Source organism: Homalodisca vitripennis, chromosome 2 (assembly GCF_021130785.1).
Source record: "Homalodisca vitripennis isolate AUS2020 chromosome 2, UT_GWSS_2.1, whole genome shotgun sequence".
Classification (NCBI taxonomy): domain Eukaryota; kingdom Metazoa; phylum Arthropoda; class Insecta; order Hemiptera; family Cicadellidae; genus Homalodisca; species Homalodisca vitripennis.
In genome coordinates this window covers 187,812,627-187,837,327 of record NC_060208.1, presented here as the reverse complement: position 1 = coordinate 187,837,327, position 24,701 = coordinate 187,812,627, and the positions used below count along the sequence as shown (strand labels likewise).

The following is a 24,701-nucleotide window of genomic DNA, read 5'->3' as shown; positions in this document are numbered from 1 at the left end:
TTAAAGACCAAAAGACAATAAAAAAATCATTATATAAAATTAATAACCGCTATATTTTTTTAAGTTCATGCAGGTATAATTTTTAAGACACTGGCATAGCAAACCTCATAAATAGGTTAAAAAATACAGATTTGGACTTTTATGATTTCTCTCTGTAGACAACAGAAGAAACTCTGCAAACAGAAGAATTAACTAGATAAACAACCTTGTTCTAGAGTTGAATAATTGTATTGAAATAGTTACAAAGCAACTCTTAAAAATTAGTCTCTTAAAAAAAAAAAATGGATTTCTTCACTGATCTTTTGGAGAAGTCAGTGAAGTTCAGAGTTTTTATTATAGTCATAGTCATAGTCATAGTCATATTTCTTTATTAACATATTCTTCAAGAACAGTAATAGAGTCACAATGTTATTAATATTATTAATAACAATTAACTAACAACTTCTTATCATATATTAGCTCACACTATATTTATGTATTTTCACAACAAACTTTCAATAGACGTTTTAATAAAATAATTTATAAACAATTTTTAAAGTTTGTACAGATACTTTCCATCTGCCTAGGGTTATAATCATTAACAAATTAATTTTTCATCAGCTTTTAGGTATTAATTATCCGTGAATTCAGGCTAAAAATCAAAACAATATGGTATGATATTTATTTTTTATTTTCTTAGATGTAGATATTTCCTAATTTAGGTTGGAATTTCTAATAATTAACTATTAATTTTAACAGTTTCTGTACTGTTAAAACTATAGTTTTACTTTACTAATCTAAATGTGGAATGAATCAACATTAACTCTGGTTTTAATGAGGCTTTGGCTATTTTCACATTCCTGCTATATCTTGCTGGGTAAACAAACAAGTTATCAGAGTTGTCATACTTCTTATCATAACATTCAGAGTTTGTTGTTACTTTCCTTTCCAGGAATAAAAGAGATATATCTACAAAGAAATAGTGATTATCAATTGCAGAATCTTTAAAACAATTCCATACAATAAACAAACATACTTAAGTTCAGATGTAATTCGAGAGATTAAAGTTTGAAGACTTAGAATGGGGTGAAGAACTAAACTGCTCATTAAATTTCATTCATCATAAGACACAACTTGATTTAGCCATTCACTGACAACCAAGATAGATATATGGTCATTATTCATCTCTATAATGAGTAGACATTGTAGGACGTGGCAGTTAAGATTGTATGATGTTTTATAATAGTGTCTCATGATGTGTCTGTATTATTCTAGTGTTCTTGTTTCTGTCCAAACAATAATATAATGTGTATTACTGTTGTTGGTCTCACAATCCCAGGAAGTAGGAAAAGAGAGGAAATTAGTTTTTTGTTCAAGCCATATTTTGAGTTCAAAATCAGGATTACTCAAATGTGAGGAAGAATCTAAATATTGTTGCCGCTTTTATATACCAATTTAATAATGTTTTTACAAAGCGGTTGCACTATCACTGCCTCTCTAAGTTGCCCATCACAATATTTTAGGACATTAATGCTTCCTAAATAGTGCAATACTGCAATGGTACATTAGTGGAGATAGGATTGTAGTGCATACCCTGTTAGTAAATATCTAAGGTGCAAGTATTTATGAATCCAAATGTACATCGTATTTTTAGCTTGATGGTTACCATCTTCTAATAATTTTAGCCAATGACAGCACAGTTTAGAGATGTGCTCAATTAAATAATTGATCAATTTCCTCTCAAAACCAAGAATCCTTTCATAACTACAACAAAGGCTTTAGTAACTACGACCTGGCACTTACTTATTGTGTTTGCATACCTGAGAAACACTAAGAAATCTATTTATTGAGTATATATTATCTACTTGTGATAAGGTATTAATTCCCATAAAAGTCAATTTAACTAATGTTCATCAGTATTTAAAAATGTTACCCATTGTGGGGATAATTTTTAAAACTGAAGTGAGAATCTTCCAATATTATTATTGCTAAAACATGGTACCTACTACTACTAATAAAATTTACAAACCAAATTAAATTCTTAACAAACTAAGTTTTTGCATAAACATTCTTATATGGATTTCAATAGATAAACTAAATTGCATCATGAATATTCCCCCGGTTTACCTATATGGTATTTTAGGATTATTCTGTAAAAGAGATGTGATGTTTTAAAATATACAGGCCAAGTAAAGATTTGTAAAGCTTGTATAATCCTCTTGTGATGAGGTATTAATTCCCATAAAAGTCAATTTATCTACTGTTCATCAGTATTTAAAAATGTTACCCATTGTTAGGGTAATTTTGAAAACTAGAGTGAGAATCTTCTTATTGTAGCTAAAAAATTGTACCTACTACTGCTGAAATTTACAAACCAAAATAAATTCATTCTTAATAAACTAATTTTTGGCAAAAACATTCTTATACGCATTTCAATAGCTAAGCTAAATTGTGTCATGAATATTTTCCCGGTTTACTTACAGGATATTTTAGGATTATTCTGTAAAAGAGATGTGTTAAGATATTTAAAAAATATACAGTATATTTAAGTAAAGATTTGTAAAGCAAATTACTACATGAATGCACAGTGACGTCATGCACTTACTCCAGACGGCAATTGCTGGGCCAGGAAGTCATCACCCAATCAGCGCATCAACTTCGATTGTCGACTTGACTTCTTCAATCAACTTTGACTTCCTCTCAATTAAGACACTTGTTTTGGCATTTAATGGTTTATTTGCTAAATGACTGAACTCAGGGCTTAAGAGGCTTTCAATTTGTCAAATAACCTAATTCTGTTGACCGTAATTTCATTTAGTAGACTAACAAATAAAAAAATGGAAACCATTATAAGTTCAAATATACATATTTTATTAAATCGTGATATTTTTACTAAAATGCTAATCCCAATTTTTATTTGACAGCTGGTAAAAGTTTCATTTGTTATTGTAGTTTGTAGAATTTCTATTCAACATGTAAGTAAACTGCAATAAAAGATAATCTGAACTATGTTCAGAAGTCGTTAACTATTTCTTAGCATATCTCACTAATATAATTTATTTATTATTCATTAACTAAATTACTAAAATTTATAGATGTGTTGTAGACTATAGATAACTGCAAATAATTTTTCTACGTATTAAAAATTAATACGATTATGTATTAAGTACAAAGACTATTTAAATCCGTGAAATGTTTTGGAAATGCTCACAGTGAAAAGAGGTTTATTTATTGAAAAGTTTGCAAAAACATTATATACAGTTAGTTAAGCCTACCATAACTACCCTATTTTACAACAAAATACAGTAAATAAACAAGATAAAATTTATTAAATGTCAATACAGTACTATTAACTAAATTGATCATTTTCTTATGACTTAATTACAAATAAGTTAGGCAATTTAGGAATAAGCCACACCACGTATTGTGTAACAGACTTCACTAAGTGTGCTTGCAAAATTTTTAAATCTATAGCTAATTTCATTCTTGATATGGCCTGCAGACAGAGAATCATATAGAAGAGAAATGTTTACAACCCCCCTCCCCACCAGCAGAAAAAAAGATTTCTTCTGTGGAAATGAACTATTACATGAATTTACCTACAGATAGAGTCTTTCTCGATATATCTTGCCACATGAAACATACACATTTTTGTTCAATGACTCAGGTTTCATAGTGGTGTTTGAATAATAAAGGTTCCAGTGAGGTAGGATCTGAACAACAAAAAGAGTACACTGTAATCAAACCTTGTCGTCACTGATGTTTAACATTGACTTGCTAGAGGTTTTTTTTTTGTATTTTTACTGTAGGAATCAGCTACAATTGTGTTAATATATCACATTTTAAAATCTTATTTGATTGGGGAAGCAGGAGGTCTGTCCTCCCAAAGAGCATTCTATTTTAAAATAATTGGATTGCCTAGTAGTCTATTTTAATTTCATGTAACACAGAAACTACAAAATTTCATACTCGGTTACAGTACACTTGTATCTACATTGGATCACAAATTTCTGTGTTATGGATTTTCAAAGTTAAGAAATTTGGTTGAAAAGTACCAAAACCTGTATTTGTTTTGTTTTGATCTATATCAAAACTGGAAGTTACGGTTAGTAAACAGTTTAATATGTAGAAAAGTAGAAATAAACAAGCTAAATTTTAATATAACTCCCGTTAATGTTGCTCTATTACTTAGTTTGTGATCAACTTTCAAAGTTGTATATCTATACATTTTGATTGGAGAGTAGACATTAAGATTTAGCTTTGGTCTTCATCTGTGATTTTAAATGAACTTTTTTGGCTAATATTTTGTTTGTGTTATGATTAACTTTTGTTTTAGTTAAATACACTTCATATAAACTGTTACAAAAGATATTAATTATCCCGTAATAAGCTTCCTGGTGATTGATTGGTGGTATTGTGATTTTATTATAACATAACTATTTTAGGACCTAATATTTCAAACTTTTCTCCGAACCCTTCTACTGTTGAGGGAGATTTTCCATATCCCCAGCTCCACAATGTTCCGTACACCCCACAGAGTAGATTTCTTGGTACACCACTGACTCAGCTTGTTTACAAATTTATTTATTCTTGTTTCCATCATGGTTTACCCATAAGACCAATGTAAAACATATTTGCTAAATCTCAGCCAAATACCATGGAGTGACATGCACCATCATCGAATTCAGTGTTGCCTACATAAAAAATAAGTTGCATGCAAACTTTCAAGTCTATGGGTTAGTTCGTTTTGATAGACAAACAGGCAGACAAAAATAAAATGTTTCCTGTTCTTCATGTTCATTTGATGTTCATTAACAGGTTAAAGAAAAAGAATTTATAACATTATTAAAGGTTTTACAAATAAATCCATATTTCATTATAGTTAATACATTCATATAATTTATATTGTGAATTTACTACTCACAATAGAGTAAATTGTAGTTGTAGACTATATAGGCGTTAAAAACTATTCAAACCTCCATCTACTTCAATACAATTATCCTGTTTTATACTTGAAACTAACTTTTTACATACATTTTTGTCATTATTATTAACAATTAAAATTCTTTTCCTATAGTAGCTCTACATTTTTGTAAATATGAGGGATTTTGAACAAAACGCATTATTTTCCAGAACTCTCCAAAATTAAAGTCTGGCTGTGTTTACATGATGTCTGGGACCAATCAGTTTTACCATGCCTTCTGATTGCCTCTTTGAATACATTGTTGAGAAATTCTTTACAATTAAACTGTAATGATGTCAGCACAATCTTGTTTCCAACTAAGGTCTTCAAACAAAATCTTCTTAAGGGGATTCTGGACACACATTTGGCCAAAAATGTCAAATTATTACATTTTTTTATTATTATTTATTTTTGCTCCCTGGACATTTCTCTACAAGAAAAAATTAGGTTTTAGTGTTTTTGGACCTTATTTCCTAAAGAAAAATTAAATTTTCATTAGGTACTACACGGGCGTCAGCGGCAACAAAGTTAGCTATTTCTTGCCCACTGAAAAAATCCTCTAATATTATTATCTATGCACATATTATAGTATGGCTACTAATATACATTGTTTATTTTACATGCCTTTGAAGTTTGTATTTATTCTCTGTCAGCTGTCATAGATCAGAAAGAAAAAAAAAACTGTGTACTATAATGTTATTGTTTTGACAGTTGTTCCTAGTTACACTCAACATTATTATTGCAGTATATTCTTCTTTGTTTTTATTTGGAAGAAGAGGAGGGGATTAAAGAAAAAGAAGGACAGATGTATGGAGCTGGAGAGTTTTGAGGCATATAATCTATGTGTTTGTTTATCTCGTTCTAAAATAATGTTACTTTCCACTCTAAGCAAATAAACATGGTTTCTTATGTAAATGAAAAATTATTTTCAGTATACAGTAGGCCTATGGTAAGAAAGTATTGTTGTTAGTGATAATGGTAGAAAATTATTGTTTATTGAATTAAATTTATATAGGTTAGTTTATGTTTATTTTCTTCAGTTTGTTTCTTTAAAAAAACTAACAAAAACCTTAAATGTCATTTTCCGAAAATCACATTTTACAGCGTTTTGTGAAGAATAGATTTGAATAACTCAGGTAATAAACAAGATATCAAGCTGAAATTTTTACTTCATGTTCTTGATTATATAAAGCAACTTTTTGGGTATAATTAAGTGTCTAGCATTAGTAGATTTTAAAATAAAAATTGGTTTATAATGTGTGCTAATAAAAAAATTTTGTAAAACTATTTTCAACCTGGTTAAAAAATAATATATGCATGGTATGGTCAAACAAATACCCAAAAATTTAGATAGTATCCATGGTTACAAAATGACACAAATTTGAAGGTGTTAGGTGAAATATTAGTCGAGTTATATCAATATTAAAAAAGTGTTACATTTTGCTGAATAAAAAATTTATAAAATGGTACGTATGGTATTTATACGTCCTTCCACCACTTAATGTGGGGTTTCTGAACCCAATCAATGTTTAAAAAATACTAAAAGTCTTCTTTCATCAAAAACTAAAAAAAAGATATGTCTGAGTCCAGAATCCCCTTAATACAGTAATTATTCAATAATTTCAACAGTATTACTCAGTCTGTATATGCTGTACAGTTCAGAAATACCAAATATTTGAACAAGGGCCAAATACCACCGGTCTAGATTTCCTAATTTCTGCACCAAGATGGCCTAGTGTCCTAGTGCAACAGAATTGACCACCTGACCATTCCCCTACACCACTGACGATGACTCATGCCAGAGTGTAGTAGGACGAAGAAGGGGGCACGCCCAACGTACGCCACTGCCCACACCAGTCACCGATACACGCGTGTGGGCATGTCCAGGCATTCCATCGAAGGTCTGCCGCTTGCCGCTATGGATAAGCCAGGCTTGAGTGGCTGGCAAAAGAAGCGTTCACTCTCTACTGCAGCATTACCGCGCTTGTTTCACAGTCAGTTTTCTTTACTACTTCCTCTATCCTTAGTCGCTGCAACACAAGGTCTAAAGCATGTTTGTGATATCAAAAAATTATTCTCTTGGAAACAATGAAACTAAAATGTCCGTGAGGGATGTGTTTGAGTAGATTGTTGAACAATACAATCATTCAATACAAATTGTTTTTAAATGACATATCATACAGTATATACTTAAAACTATGTTTATTATTTGCAAACTTTTATGCCACGGGAAAAATCTTGGTTAGATCACTCTACAGTTGTTAGCCTTTAAGAACTGAACGGCTATTAAGTATTTGTACACGCCAGCGAAGAATCCCTAGGCGCCCATCTGTGCCAATTATCCTGCAGTCGGAAGGAACATCCGGTTCCACCCCACCCATTCATTAGTGTCGGCATCCGGTTCCGAGTGTAGTGACGATGGCGTTGTGGACGGTGTAGTATGACCTGTGATGACCCCACAACACGATGCGGCCCCAGCGCCGCGGCAGCCATCTTGTCTTGCGAAACTCGTAACCGGCGCAGCGGACGAGGTCTTGCCTTGAGACGCTCCTTCCTTGCCTTCTCCCGGTTCGCTGGCTACGGTCACACCTGCGGCTGTGGTCGGATACCCTTGCCAAGGTTACGTCTAGAAATTTGACACGCCGCGAATTCTATACGGTTCACGCTGCACCGCAGACAGACTTTGTGCATTCTTTCATACTTATTCTAAACTCAATATAATATTCGATATGTTTGGCTAATTCACTGAAGTTTATGTTCTTTCTTATTGTAGGTGTTTAATTATATTTTAACCGAAGCGTAGGAAAGAGTATGCGGTTCTTCCTAGAGGTTACGGATTGGACTACAGGAAGGTTATACAATTTTGTATTAAAAACTGTGGACATCGTTCCAACATGGTTAAAGCAGAGATCAAAAATAACAAAACGACTTCATTCTACGAGCATTCCCTGCTGTAATGTGGTGGATAGGAAAATCCTTAAATACGCAAATCAAGTGATTTAACAATTCCTACTCTGATAAGGAGCAAAGCGTTTTTTGTCATACTAATTTTCTAATAATTCTTCGTATTTCGTAAATTTTCTAGATATTTAACGCTACTTTCACAATTATTTGATCAGATCGACAAAGTGGACCACAGTGTGACGGTCTAGCCAGCGGTCCACTGAAAGTGGACTACTTCAATATTATGCACAATCCTACACTATGTGGACACTGTCAAACTAGCCCACCAAGCCAACTATCGTGCAAGAGGGCATTCATTTTGAGAAACTTCTATTTTGAGTAGTTTCCTAGAAACAAGGACTGCGCTATCGGACTGGACAATTTATGGAACACCTAGCGATCAACGATATGTTGCGTGACCAAACCCTAACGGTGCAAACTTGAGAACAGACCTGGAAGGAAGGAGAGGATAGCATTCATACTATGTTGCTGATTTTGTTGCAGCTAGGTCCAGAGGGAGATCTTTAATCTGATGAATTTAGAAAATCTTTATTAATTAGCCGCATTGATAGGGAACTTGGGAACTAGTGTGGTAACTTGTGATAACATGTAGTATGCTGTGTTCTAACAGGACAAACTACTCTATTAGCCGCGTTGACATGGGACTTAGTCTAACAGGCTGCTACAGAACATACGAGTCAAACTACTTACTCTATTAGTGTAAACCGAAGTACTGACTACTAGAAAACCGCTACCAAATAAACAAGCTTATGAGTAGAAACTTGTACGAAGCGACTATTAAAGTACCTTGATTTGACACAACCTTTACATCCTCTTCCCTCCTCTCCCTCCGCCACCAAATAAAGTAGAATTATGACTCAGAATGGCCAGGGAGTGGACAAACTAGGTCGTATGATTTTGCAAGATATCTTAGGAATATTTGATAAGAGAGCTATTATTTTCATAGACGCGTCCGGCAAACACTGTCTCCTATGCATTCAATTACAATCTAATACTATTGCTGTACATACAAAATATCACAGTTCATCTATGGTTCAACGACTGCCAACATTGTAATCTGCAGACTCTGGACTAGTTATGTTATGCGATAAATATGACACTGAACAGATCTAAAATAATAAATAGGATTCTACAGAGAAAACTTGTTTGCGAAGGGATAGGGAATAGTATTTCGGTATATCCAAGTTACCCAAGTTTTATTTTGCAACCTTTAAAAGCATATAAAACTAATAACATCTAGATCACTCTTTCCCAAGCGTTAAATTAATAAAACACCCAATTTTATTTTTATTTTTTTTGTTTCCTTTTGTGGAAGACAAGCAATTTCACAATTCCACTCAACGAAAAAATACAGTAGTGGTAGTGAGAAATCGAAATGTTATCGACGTTAATTTGCCTCGTTTACTTGAAATCCCGAAATATTTTTTCATCAATCGGCATCTAAAATTTGTGTAGAAACTAAATTTTCAAATTAAAATTCTTAGTTTAATTTCTTCGTGGCCGTGTTTCATAGAATGTTTCACTTTTATATCTTGAGTTGGCGCACCCCAATTTAGTGATTATACGTTTTGTAGCAAGTTCTTAGTAACTGAAAATCGGACTTGTCAAATACAAACTAATTACGCATGCAATAGTTTTGGCTTTTTGAAACGCAAAATTACGTGTGTCTTAAATATTGAATAATAATATCCACAACTGATTAATTCAGTAATTGAGTTAATAGGTCAGGTGTTTACAGACATTGCATATTATCAGTTACTTATCGACTGTGGTCTGTGGTTATTATCTAACTGGTCGAGGATGAGACAAAATCGAATCATTGCAACAAATGCAGTTTCCTGGAACCAATGACAATTACCAATAGTCGCTAGCTAGCTCAGTGATAAGAAAGGTCAAGCAAGAGGTAAAACGCGATGCGGCGCCGGTCTAGCAGAACTAGGCGGCCCCAATCAATACAACTCACGAAACTAGGCTACTCCCTTGCCAACTCGGTTTTATTTCTTTACGATTCTCCTACACTGTCATGTCTCGTCTTGTCTGAGTATGGCGGCAGAGAATGCTTTCAGTATTTTACTACAGACGAGTAATTAGTGTGCAAATCCAAAGCGGTTAAAATTAAAGGAAAGATAAGAAGGTGCACATATTTGTACAACTCAAAAAGAAATTATGTGCACTTAAAAGTAAACAATTTAGATCAATTAAAATAACGTGTTAAGTAAAAAGGCTGGAGATAAAAATTATAAATTTTTACTTTATATACATACATTAATTATAGACTCAAAAACATACATTATTTTTGATAATATTTACGATTGAAATCAATTTAATTTTAAGTGAACTATAAACTAAGAGAATGGTTTTTTATACCATATGTTTAATGAAATTATTTTTGTGTGAATAAAACACGCAGTCATCTTCCATATACAGACATTAACAATGCTTATCCTTATCTTCAAAAGTTTTTCTTTGGGACTATCATAAGATAACCTCAAATCTGCTTCGAATCCCTACAATTCCTTGTATAACTATTAAAAACTTTTCTAATTTTCCTAACTCTAGAAAGAGTGCCTCGAAGGTATCTATAACAAACTGTTACAAAAACATATTTCCGCCGAAAACCGATGAAACCATATGAAAGTTTAAATTTAATTTCTTATACACAAGTCATAAAACTAGAACACACTTAGCTATATTTCGTTTATAATTTATTATACTTAGCCGGTTACATAGTAAGATGTGTAATTTGTTATTCATAAATAGAATTCTTCAGAAAATTTTTATAATTTCAGATTTACCAATTTTTGTTCAGAAATATTGGACTGCAATTATCAAGATTTTGACAATGACAATTTAAACAAACTTGAAATAACTTTTTCCTTAACAGCATTGGATACGGTATCCTGCCAATGTTTTCTCTACAAACAGCTAATGAAAGTTTGTAAAAAAAAAATAAAAAGCTAGTACAACACACAAATTTCATTATCAGAATGTCTTACGGACAGATTGACAGATATTCTATCGTACAGAAATAAAATTTTACTCTTCCGGCGCACAAAAGAAAGATTGCATCGGCCTATAAAGTGATAGATTTCAATGACGATTAGTTAAATTCTAAGGTTGGACATGCATCATAATTGGTACTCAACCTGGCCTGCGTGAAAAAGAAAATTCTTGAAACATTTAACGTCTACGGATGAAATATTTCTCAAAAATATCTTGCAACATGAGATATTCTCATTTTGTTCGTCAATTAGGTTTCATAGGAGGATTCAAATAATGAAAGTTCCGGAAAGCTAGGGAGAGCACTACAACGCAAGAGTGCCATGAAAACCAATCTAGTCACTGACTTTAACTTTGACTTTGACTTTCCACTCTACATTTTTTCTGTTTATTCTATAACCAAATAAAAATGTCAGATGTTAAAATATCATACGCTTGTACTCAGTTTGTTTGCACAAATTTATTTATTCTGCTAATTTCTCGCAACCATCATGGTAACCAATTATTTTCCAACGCTCAGTCAAATACCATGGAGTGACATGTACCATCATCGAACACAGTGTTGCCAATATAAAAGTTAGGCTAAGCAAAATTATGTCTATAGGTCAGCTCGTTTTCGAGATGTGCAGTTAGCCATACAGACAGAGACAGAAATAAAAGTTTCCCAGCCCCACGAATCTTCGCTAACGCTCAGCTAATGAGAAGATGTATAGTATCACTGTTGTGTCATCAGCATTGGTTGGCATCTATCCTGTCTCACGACAGACCTTACAGAGAGCTAATGATGCTCCGGTACTGACGATAAACCTCAGTTCTGTTCCGTTCACTTAGGGCAAGTGACTCTTACTGAAAAATGTGCGCTGCTTCCGGAGTGACAGAAAGTACAGGATGTGGATAGGTCCGTCTTCTGTTGAAACCCCATGGCGCCTGTTACAGTAAAAGAAGGGATATCGGATACGAATCTGCCATGTCACCTTGTGAGAAGGCGGAGCTAGCTAGCGAGCTATGTTCAAGCTTCTTCCAGCCAAAGCGGGCAAAGGGACGGTAATTCTCATGTTTAGGCTTGCAAAACCTTTAACACTAAGGGACACTCACCTACTCCAACAGTCATCCTCCAAACCTTTTGCCCTGTCATCTCGAAATTTGCAGTTAGTGAAGTGCTGCTCTTGAACAACAACGGGGTGGCTTATATGTATGTAAATGACACATCGATTTATGCTGCGTCCAGTATAGAAAGAATATAAACCAGCCAGAAGTGAATCCTTCTGGGGGATGATGCCCATCATAGCCATCGAGGTCTTACCATTTCATTTTTCTTCTTATTCACCAAATTGCAGCGTTTACGCACCCTACCACAGGTTTTCCTCTAGTTTCATAAATAACAAAGTTTTTAATGGTTTGAAGTTCGAAAAGCCACCACATCAGAATAAAACGGCCTACCAATTTAGACTTAAATTTCGATAAGCGAGTATCCCAATGAATACTGACGTCATACTATTGGAGATTAGCTATTAGACAAACCATGTAGTTTTATTTACGGACACGAAAATTAACCTAGCTACAATACCATACATACGAGTATTTACACTCGTTATGACATCAATCCTGAACTCACTGCATTTACGAGTGGTTTAATTCTTTTGATATTTTATAATTGCTGTGCAATGTGGGCAATATACATTGGTTTTTTTTTTATATCTAGGTCGAGTAAAACCAACAGTAAGGACCAATAAAATATATTATTTTAAGTAATAGCAACATTTGCATTGTTCAAAGCAATACTTTTATCGATGCTTCGATTTTAAGGGAAAAACCGAAAATACCTCTCAATTAAATGTATGACGCGACGAACTGATTTCAACTTTAATGTTCAGAATTACTTTTCTTTTTATCTAATGAATATCTCATACTATCATTAATAATTATTTGTGTAGTGAATAGTGCTCTTTAACAACTAAATTCTAGAACCGTAATGCTATTTCAACAGTAACATATTTCCGTGTTCAATTTTTAAGTGCTTAAACTCAATGTAATGGATTCAAACGAAGTAGTTGTTGAAAAGTGAAAATAACAGAATAGTTCTAAAGGTACTGTATCATGAATGCTTGAAATTTTAATGTGCCGGTACTCGAAAAACGTGAACGAAATAACTAGATAGCCTACACTTGAATGGTAAGTACATACGTTTTCCTCTTCTTTCCCGTTGTTCCTTTCTCTCCCTCAGGTGCTGGACGATGGGGCTGTTGGCCAACAGGTCCAAGAGGAGGTCACACCGCCGCTTTCCAGCCATCGACTAGAACTACCGTCTTGTAAGAGATACAAGTATTCGACAGGTAGGCTGCAGTTCGTGGCAACAGACGTTACGCGCGAATGACTCAATGGCAGCGACTGACTGTGGTAAATCTGTCATAGTTATCATTTCCACGTAGTATGATATAGCGCGCATGTGTAAACTGTGAATAAGAGTATAAAAAATAGTTCTCTTATAAGATCACGTGACTAAAGACTTTTCATGAGAATTGTGAAACAATTTTAGGTATAACAATTGATAGACGCTGAAAAAATTAATCACCATAATAGTTAAAACTATGAATGCTACATAAGCAAGATTATTTTTATAAAATTACTATAAGGTGTATAATAAGGTGTAAAATTAGTAATATTTTGATTTCTTGCAATTTTTAAAAGGAAAGAATGTTGTGTTCAATTCTTTTCCAAACTTACGGTATTTCTCATGATAATATATATATATATATATATATATATATATATATATATATATATATATATATATATATACGCAATCAAATTGTCGTAACTGAGTTATGAATTTTGTAAGTTATATAAATACATAAACAGCAAAACGATGCAATTCCATGTTTAATCCAATTGTTATATTGTTTACCTGAGAAGTTTTTAACCACAGTTCGAAAAACATCGCGTACCGTAATGAAACATTATTTAAAAACAATCAAATATATTTTCAAAATTAAGGGCACTTAAGAAATTGCAAAGAAGACTAATTGGACACGTATGTAGCAAAGTTTAGCCAATTGAAGGATTGCAGTACGAGGACAATGGAAGCAGCTATTCCCTATTGTTGATACAAATTGCAAATCTAGACTTGGCTGGTTGCCAATCACGCATACTACCGCCCGCCATCACTGCACCATCTCGTGGGTTACGTGAGCTCATCTCTCAGCCGGTACCAGGCTTGTACAGAGAGGCGGCCTCAATAAAATATACTGACATTACCATCCCGAGCGTGGAGTTAGTCATTCCGGGCGTGGAGTTAGTCATTCCGGGCATGGAGTTAGTCATTCCGGGCATGGAGTTAGTCATTCCGACAATGGAGTTAGTCATTCCGGGCATGGAGTTAGTCATTCCGAGCGTGGAGTTAGTCATTCCGAGCATGGAGTTAGTCATTCCGAGCACGGGTTAGTCATTCCGAGCATGGAGTTAGTATACCACAGGTGTCGGTGTCACCAGTATCAGGTTCCTCCACCTTATAATATAGATGGATACTTATAAAAATCTTAAAATTGTATCTTATCTTTAGGTTCTTTAGTTTTGGTCACACAACTTGAATATTTAATCGTATAGGTCTATTATGCATAAAACCCCATTCATTTTGAGTAATCCGGTATTACTCCTTTTATAATTATAGACTACTGACGCAGCAAATAATCTTACCAAATTGTTATAACACATTATAATACTCAATCATTCAATAATGTAAAAACTACTTGCAAGTAATAAATAATACTTCACGAGTAGAGTGCCAAAGTGACAATCAGTTGGCTACAACAATGCCAAACCCCACTGTCAACTCTAAATTCGCTGTATTACTCAATGGGGAATTTATAATCGTTCCATCGTCCTAACCTAAGGTAATATGGGCAACACTGAATTATTATTAAACTAATCCTACATAACGTTTGAACCGATGTTATTATTAACCTAGTGTCTTTTTAGTTGTGTCAATTCGAAAACGTTGATAAAAAACTAATAGATTAAACACAAATCACGGTAGGTAAAATTCTAAATTTACTTTTTGCGAGTCTAGAAAATAAATTCGAAATATTGTTGTGTACCTAGAATGAGTGGTCTGTGCTTCCACTATTAGCTTTCTTATACAAATATTCTTATTGACAACTAACTCAAAGACATCAAAGTATTGAATACGGGTTAAGCCTATTTTTTTATAGCTTGATCTCTTCAGACGGACGTGGACTCCAGCGGATTCCAGGAGTTACTTCTGTGACAGTTTCCGATTTCAGATACTGGATTAAGTGGAAGGTGAAATGACTCAATACTCCCATCGAACCAATCTTTTTCCAACGTAGCTGTGATTTGTGTAGATTAAGCGGTTGTTCCACCGTGCGTTAGATGTCAGTTGTTGTGCACCTGATTAAACAAATACAACACATCTTCCATCTACACATTACATAGGACGGCTGACTAATAATCCAGACACGGCTCTTTTGTGGTCTACGTGTATCGAAACGACGCGAAGAGTTCATTTTTAACGTCTTTGTCGCCGACATTTTTTTTATCCCTCTAGGCGAACGTGAACCTCAGATTCTACGGGTCAGTCCTGTGACAGTGTCAGATTTCAGACGCTGCTCTACGCGGAAGGTGAAATTGTGCTTAACCTCAAAATTCCCAATGTACTATTAGATAAAGATGATGGAATGTTTATTCCACACTGTATATATTATTGGAAAATATATTAGTGGAAACTGAAAGCGTATGCCCAAGAATAACGAATTAAAACTAGTTTACTGCATTTGCAGTATATTTCTTGAAAACATCACTTCTTGAAATCCGTACACATTTGCCGACTTTGCCGAAGGGATATTAAACCGGGCAATTGTAACCTGAGTTTTTGTTGAAAAAGTGATATTTTAAAACAACGAGAAGAAATACTAGCAAATATGTTCATCCTCTGTCGAATTTGTATTGACTGTTCACCATAGCCTCATTAACAATAACATTATTACTTATTAGTATACCTTACATGGTCACTACATTAATGCCAGCAATGTATGTTTATGTACATTGTCTGTAACCTGCATATACAGGGTGAGGCAGACCACCCGTCCTCGATGTACAGCTGAACCGAGAAACCTACCTTCTTTGTTTTAACAAAACCCCCCATATTTCGACCCCACAAAATTCGAGAAAATAATTTTGAATACCAAAAATTCCCCGGAATGAGACTATGGGGAGGGGGAGTTATTTTTACAGGTACTCCTCGAGTACCTTTATATATGAAAATCTTTAAAAAAATTTTCTCTAACTCCCTCACACCCCCCCCCCCCCTCAAAGTACATCACGGATAGGTGGTCTGCCTCACCCTGTATAATGAAATTGTTATGCTTAAGAAACCAAATAGTATTTTTATACATTAAATTTTATGTTTCTGAGGTCATAATTTTAATAAATCTCAAAGTTGCCATTGACGTAATGCAGTTTTTCCCTGGTGTATTTAAAAACAACACTGAGTTTCCACAAATTCAAGGTCAAAATAAACAACACAATTGCACCATCGTACTGTATGTGCCATGTGGAAACGCCGGATGCGGAAGCGATAGATAGAAAGGCAGGCGTTGTGCAGGAAATAGGGAGGTTGTAAACAGATACTCGTATACTGAACGATCGGAGAAACGGTGTTATCAATTTGTATAGTTAACTCTTTCACTACCCCCCCCCATTTCGATCCCCAACACTAACATGACAGAAATCGAATTCATTCTCAAGAGTGTAGTGAAGCGACGTTAGTATTTCCCTATAAGAATAATGTTGAAAACCTCAAGCACTTTTGCGTCCTGATCGAAGCGACATAGAAACTTTCCTATTTTAAATATCTTTTTTTTAATATCCATTTTTAATTTTATTGTAAACTTTATATGTTTTGTTTATAAATGATAAATGAAGTACAAAAGAATTTGATATTATTATATGAATAACAAATAGAAAATAATTTTACCTAACCTTAAAAAAGCGTTAAAATAATACAACGAAATAATTATACGACTAAAAATAGATCCGTACAAGTACAGGACATAGATCGTATGGAGTCTGATACCAAGAATGCCGTCACTATACCCGATACGTAAACGTAGTTTATACTTCTTGCAGACAGTCTGCTGATTTTACGAAGACTGGTTTTAAAGTCCTAGGTTAATCTTGTGACAACTGAAATACTTATTTACTAAATTTATTTCTCGTGGGATTTACATGTAGCCAATACTTCGAAAATTGTTCGAGATACAAAAAAATTGTTTATGACAAAAGAAAAATCGGGTTGCATTAGTTTGTTCAACTTTTCGTTCGCATTCCATGTCTTGTCCACAAAAGCTCCACACATGTAGACTTCAAACAAAAAGATGTAATTCGTGTTTTCCATTTTTACGCAGAAAACATTGTATTTTGTCTTCATAAACACTAAAACGTGTATCGAAACTGTTTGCAAACAAATTCCATACACAATGCATACAGTTTGTAAACTTATGCAAAGAATCTGTAGATTGTAAGAAAACAATCTGAAAACGTCTCCACTTAAAAACTACGAACAAGATGTACATCTTGGATGTATTCTCCATACAACATTTCCGAATACAAATCTGAGAACGTCGAGGATTTAGAAGAAATTCCTCCGTCAATTTCACGAAAAACTAGTTTGTGTTATTATGCTTGAGACTGTGAGACAGCTATTTCTAAATACAACCACGACAGATTATTTAAAGCTCAAAAGAAAGCTGTCAGAATTCTTTACAAATTAAATGTACTTGTACATGTACTGTAAAAAATTAAATCATACAAAGATGACTTCAGAGACCCTGGATTGCATGGACATAACTTTACCCTGTCTCTACATTTTCGACGCCACGTCGCGTCGTTCTATACAGTCGACTCAAATTCGAGTTGGTCCAAGGCAGTGATGTCCACCAATACAAGACTAGAGGCAGGGACAACTTTCGGATTGTATATCAATAGAACGACGGCGAGCGTTTGAACGCTTGCCGTCCCAAGTTAGTGTAAAACTGATACAAGCTGTCAGAGGGAATTAAACATCTCAATGATTCTAAACAATTCAAATTTAGATTAAAACACCTCCTGGTGTCAAAGGCGTTTTAATACGTTGAAGAGTTCATGTTGGGTCGCTGGGATAAAAATTATTGAAAAATGAAAATAAACCTCCAATCCTGATATGTAACACAGAATGTTATATAATTGAATGCATCTGACGCATGCATGCAATTTTTTAATTGTTGATGCAATAAAGATTATTATTATTGTGCGAGTATACAAAGCAAATCGGTTCATGGCTCTCGGAATATTACATCATGTGGGTGTTGACCGATCGCTACGACCAAGGATTTTTCTTCTACGTATACTAATTATTATACGGCATTATGTTTAATTTGGAACTTTATGTTTTGTAACATTTTTTATAAATTATATTTTAGTCAAAACCTCTTAAAAAGAAATAAAAACAACACTGTCAAAATGTATGATCTCTCATACATGTCCCTAGAAAATCCTAAAACTATGTTCCTCCAAAAAAGTTCCAACGCCCAACATAAATGCTTAATAAAAAAATTAATAATAAATAAAATGATAGAACATTTTATTTGTACCAAATTTGGCACTGTATCAAAATGTTACAAGAATAGGTCTAGCAAGAATAAGTTTTTTTTTTAATATAGTACCATGATTCTAAAAGAATAAATATAAATGCACTTTAAAAATTATTTGTTTTTACAGTACTGGCGCGCATTCAAGGGGACATATAGTTGTGAAGCACCCTGAAGAAGAGGATAGATTCCAATATTCGAAACGTAGTGTTCTATTTTTGTAGGTAACATATAACTACAGTAAAAGTCCTAAATCCTATTAACCAGTTTAGCCTTTAGCCTATACCTGGAACATACATTTTTTCGATATATGCAAGTCGAAACGATGAATGCAAACTCTAACGCAACGGAAATGGCGTTTTAAATTAACATGTTTCGTGGCTGGGAGGGGGGAGTACACAACCCTCCGACATACTCCTGAATTGCACTGCAGTACTGGCTACTGCCTAACATATCCTGCTATATTTAGTCGAACGAGTTCATCATTTCTTTAAATACTACAAATGATTCAATAGTCAACTCGGCATTGCAGTCTAAGATAACGGTGGTCAGTGAGCTATTAACAGATTGTTGTAAACTTACTAAAGTCTGTTTCAAGTGATTGAACTTTGTAGTAGATTTCAACGGGCTATGTAGATTATTCTTATATTTGCAAGACAAAGTGAATAAATGACCAAAGCTTCGTAAAAAAATAATACTGATAACCTCAACACATATTTTCATAAGTATTTAAACACCAAATTAATTACGCCTACTAAATATATATATATATATATATATATATATATATATATATATATATATATATATATTATAAACACGCCAAGAGTAAAAGGCATTAAATCTACAAGAACTAATGTCTGTCTACAGTTATAATTGAAATCCTACGAGTCATCTATTTACCAAAAAATACATTTGTTCACTTTCAGGACTTACGTCTTCAAACTATTAACAGATTTGTACCACTGAACGTATAGAAGATATTCATACCATTCGTTTTACGTATTGATCTTTTTAAATTCCAGCTAGAGTGGTTTCCAATAATAGAAAAGTAATTTATAAGTAAAACAAAAATCCTTTGTATTTTCTGTAGGCTACAACTTTCTGTCCAATTACAACCCCCTTCCCACCCCGCGATAACAGCCTGCTACGTACGGCACTGAGTAGTTATGGGGTGACGTCATAGTGACTCAGACCGGCTAGCTATCATGTCATGTGACTATATGACTAAACTGGCTCGGTACCGGTTGGTCAAGGCGGTTTTATCGTGCTGTTTACAACGAGTGTTCAATGCCATTGATAGACCAGAGTTGGAGATTATCTTGAACATTCCCAAGCTACACGTGGTCACCTGCTCACTGACACACATAAGACACTTCCCCTTATGTTGGGAACTTGAAATTTTGAATAGGCTATAAGTTGGGATTTTGGGCATAAACCGGAACAATTTAAAAATTGCTTACATTCCGATGTTTAGGGGCAAACGGCCACCCATTACTTATGGAAACAGTGTTATATAAATATATTTTTTTAATTAAAGTTCACCCAAAAGTTATTATCATCAGATTCAACACATAAAAAGGTCTGAAAACAGTATACGCATACTGTAATTTTGAATCTCCATTTCAAAACGTTCACGTAATCGGGACCAAAAATAGGCAACTGGAAAATATAAAATATAACAATATTGCTCCATTACAAATCAGTGGTGTGCCAAATTAAAAACAACCCCAGGATGAAACATGAAAAAGAAAACAATTTGTCATCGTTAGAAAACAAATAAAATAGTTGTGACAAATATATTTCAACATTCTTTACATTTCAAAATTCTTAATTCTAACGATTATAAGTACTATATTTGTCTCCAAGTAGTTTAAAATACAAAACGAACAAAATTAGTGACTTCACTCATGAATACCCAAATTAATCTAAAATGTTGCACCATTCGCTTATTTCCAAATTTGAATATTTTAATAGGATCACGTTTTCCATTACATTGATGTTTAATTTTTATGGGAATATGCGTTGATTTGTCAATGCCAAAGAATGTATTATATATTTCTGCTGCTCATCTTTAAAGGCTAAAGTCCGATGAGACACTACGGAGTATGTTGTTCCGTATGCAAAACTAGTATGAAATTATTATTAGCCTAGGGTATAAAATTGATACTATATGCCTGGAAACCAACGTTTTTTGCGATTAATTCAGTACTTTTACGGAGGTTATTATTATATGTGTTATATTTTATAATATGAAATAAATCACTTCTTTACGAGTATAAAATGAAATAAATAGCTAAGATAGAGATCTGGGTCAATGAATTATACACAGTCTAAACTTATTAAATAAGTTTCAAATAATCTTGGTACAAACTCAAAGCATATGCTTATATCCAGTATTACACAAATGCTTCGATTAATAAAGCTAAAGTATATCCTTCATATACTCATGGGTGTTCAATCACTGGATAAGTTTATTTGGACTAAATCTATTCATTTCCACTTCTGCTACAGAATATCGAACTTTATATATTTTTTTAATATGGATTAATATGGAGCTATGGATTACAATGGACGGAAGTGTTAACCAGTATACCGCCTCTCTGCAGTATGTATTGTACGCGTGCGTGCACTCATTATACTTCCGGTTTGCAGTTCAAAGAGCACAATTTAACTCCGCAAATTCCATTTCTTAGTTTTTGTTTTGTTTTTACGCTACTGTCTAATAACATACAATGTAAAATTTCAGATAGGTAAGACCAGAAACCAACACAAATATGTTTTCGCTTTTTAATTCAACTTTTAGTATTATGAGGGCAAGACAAAGAGACCTTGAAAAAAACTCTGTTTGGGAACTAATCACTCTAAACTATTCAATTTCCCATGAAATAACCATATTGTTCTTTCTTTTGTATGATCTGGAGGCCACTTTGTACACTATTTGATATTTGGCAATAATTAGGTTAAATTACATTGTACTATTATAAACAGACAAAATTAAAGTTCACATTTACGAGCGTCCACGTGATCTGAGATTCAATTTAAGTACTACATCGATTGATGTTTTCCTTTTTATGCCAGAAATGCCGAAGGTGCCGCAACCGAATCCCGCACTGATGGGACGGCATTTCCGATCGGTACTTTCCCGACCACAGATCACGCAAATTTTCCGACGACAGATCACGTTGGACGGTCTTCTCGAGAAAAAGGAAAAAACACCCCTGGAGATAGTACCCCAATTCAAGCTCAAATCACGTGATCGCTCGTAAAGGTTAACTTTAACTTTGGTACAACTGGTAAACTTATTTTTTCTCGCTCTCTTTCAAGCATCAGCCTTAGCTATGTCGGCTTCGAAACACACTGTTTTTTATTGTCCAAGTACACACAGTGTATCTTGTCTACAGTATACACGATTGGCCCTCTCCGGGATTTGAATCCGTGATCTCCCAGTTAGAGCCGAGACTATATCCATTAGTCAACGAGGAGGACTGATAACATATTTATGATAACCTAACCTAAACCTCATTATATCGCGTAATAACAAGTAGTAGATAGGGACATGGTTACATCCCGATAATAACAAAATACCCTTTTTTCTGGTATTCAAAGATCCCAAGGATTGGATTAGTTACCAAGATGTGTTTTATTTCCTGGCGTATTTATTTATGTTTAGGCGGTGCATGTTTATATATAGAACTTTTGATAGTATGTCGATGAAGACATAAACAAAAGTATGTTTATATGAAACGACTGTTTGAATTAAAACCTGACGATAACATGTTAGGTGTTGAAAGGCCTCATGGAATTTTAAATTATTGGACAACTGCGTATTTTGTATACTGCAATAATTTATAGACAGTTTCAAAAGACACACAATAACGATGTACTATTGCCATATGTTTTTTTGTTATTAAATTCAAACCATAAAATTACCTACTTCTGAGTCTGGAAACTCGAAATAGGACGTGTAGAAACAAATGAATCGAAACAGAAAAATCTTACCATTGTTGGCAAGTTTACAAAATAATATTATATGATTCATAGATCAATTGAATTCCATCTGCACATTTCAGATTGATTAATTTATTAAAATCCGAGTCAGAGCGCTGACGCAGCGGGGCGCAGTGATAGCCGAAGGGTCAAAGTTCGCAGTGGGTGTGTCATGCGGGCCAAAAATATCCCTCCTCCCAACAATGACATCAGGTCTAATACGGTCCAGCTGTCAAGGTCATAAATAGTTTCTTCTTCCTCTCGCGCATTCCATTGCAGCTGTTTTATTTAGTGACCAGTAACGCAGCTCTTCCTGGTACGAAAAATAGCCAAATTACCCATCTCGAAGGACTGGTGCCTTCTTTTGGAAACGCACAGCTACAAATTCTACTGTTCAGCTATATATTTAGGCTATTTATTTCTGTGAAATTAAAATTAATTAGGCTAAAAGAATGCTATCAATTTACAATAATCAAGTAAATTTCAGTAATAGAGTGAAATTCTTCTGTACACAGTAAATCTTAATAGGCCTACTACAATGTACTTTTATCTCAATTGTTGAATCCATAATTTGAACGAAATCCAAGTACTGAAAGTAGAACACATATTTTTATATATCATTTTTACTTTTTTCAGAGCCTGTACACTAAAATTTTTGAAAATACGTCAATATTTTTCAAATACAACAAAATCACAAGTTTCAGATAAAAAAAACTTCCACCGATCTAATTTATACTATAAAAATCGCAGTCATTATTATACTCGCATTATTTGCGGTTTAGTTTTTCCCGATTTAGTGGCCATACAGAACACAAAACCAAAAGTCAACCTGTGCCGGCTGTCATTGTAGAACGAACATTTCTTGTGTAGAAATAGATAGACATGATGTTAAACTATACATATATCTATGATATGCACATTATCACAACTACTGGTTTAAATCATTACTTACCAATTGGCATTATGAATAAGTTTTCTCACAGAACAACTGCAAAGAAACGCGGATGTCTCTGATCAGTCACACTCCGCCTGTCTAACCGCGAGGAACCGACGAGCAAGTCCGAGAATATGTAGCTGTCTGTCTAGGAAGTTCTGCCACCGCCCGAGTCCACTGGATGAGAGAGACAGCGCTGCCGTCGCGTAGGAAAAACTGCTCACGCATGCGCAGAGGATCCTCGTCATCGACGCCGCCGGACGCTGTGGATCATTGTTGGCGCATCAGATTTATCCAACGCGTGATTAATTTACACGTCAATCATCGTAATATCGGTATGACGCGTAGGCTATAGTGCGAATAGAAAGCATCATTAATAACATCTTGTACATTATGAGTAAGATTAATATTAGATACTTTACCAGTTTGAGGAATCTACGGATTTTGGTTTAGGCTAAAGCAGCATTGTAAATTTTTTTTATTCGCTTAAAATGTTTTTTTTGTAAATCTTATGTGAGTGCCTCATATGCCTGTTAATGACGATAAACAAGAATGTTGTATAGAACAACAATTTCATGCTAATTCTTTGTTTGAAGTTTGTTTTTGACAATGGAAGGATTGTGAAGGAAACAGGACTTTTTCCGGAAATTTGCCACCGTTCAGTTATACAATAAAATCAGTAACACTACGTTTCGAGATCTGCAATCTGATCTCTTCTTCAGGTAAATAATTTGCAGATCTCGAAACGTAGTGTTACTGATTTTTTGCATCACTGAACGATGGCAAATGTCCGGAAAATTCTGTTTCCTTTACGAGAATGTTGAGATCAGCTCTATCACGCATTGTTTAACATTCGCATTAAATCAACCCTTCCCAACAGAGCTACGTTATGTGTAGAATAACTTCATATTCGATATTATCTTAGGTTAGGAAAACGTCCTTGTGGAAATAAGAAGTATTTGAAAAATGCCTAAATTCTTAACGAGTAGGTTAATGGAATCTCTGCTAATTAAAAAATCAACCCACCCAGTTACTGATGGCGGTGTGGGAAATCACAGATACACTCTGTGAATCGTCAATATTCTAGACTGGTAAGCGGAGTGTGAAATTGATTTCAACTTTAATTCCATGTCAATTGGTGTAATTCACATCACCAAGCCAATTCGTACTTGAAAACACTATGCAATTTAAGCCTTCATAGAGATTTTTTTAAAAATAATTATTTGTT

The 24,701-nt window shown here is 34.0% G+C and overlaps 1 protein-coding gene across 4 annotated transcripts in view; it reads right to left on the bottom strand.

Annotated features, from left to right (window-relative positions):
* Nucleotides 1–23,675, bottom strand: part of LOC124355168 — a 47,865-nt gene extending 24,190 nt beyond the window's left edge. The window contains exon 1 of one of the 4 annotated variants that reach the window (XM_046806169.1): nucleotides 23,492–23,675. In XM_046806169.1, coding sequence (XP_046662125.1) covers nucleotides 23,492–23,501 — 10 coding nt within the window. In that variant the 5' untranslated portion in view covers nucleotides 23,502–23,675. Of the gene's footprint in view, nucleotides 1–13,090; nucleotides 13,240–23,491 lie in introns of those variants that run through there. The other 3 variants (XM_046806167.1, XM_046806168.1, XM_046806170.1) reach the window with 3 other exon arrangements.
* Nucleotides 23,676–24,701: the final 1,026 nt, after the last annotated feature.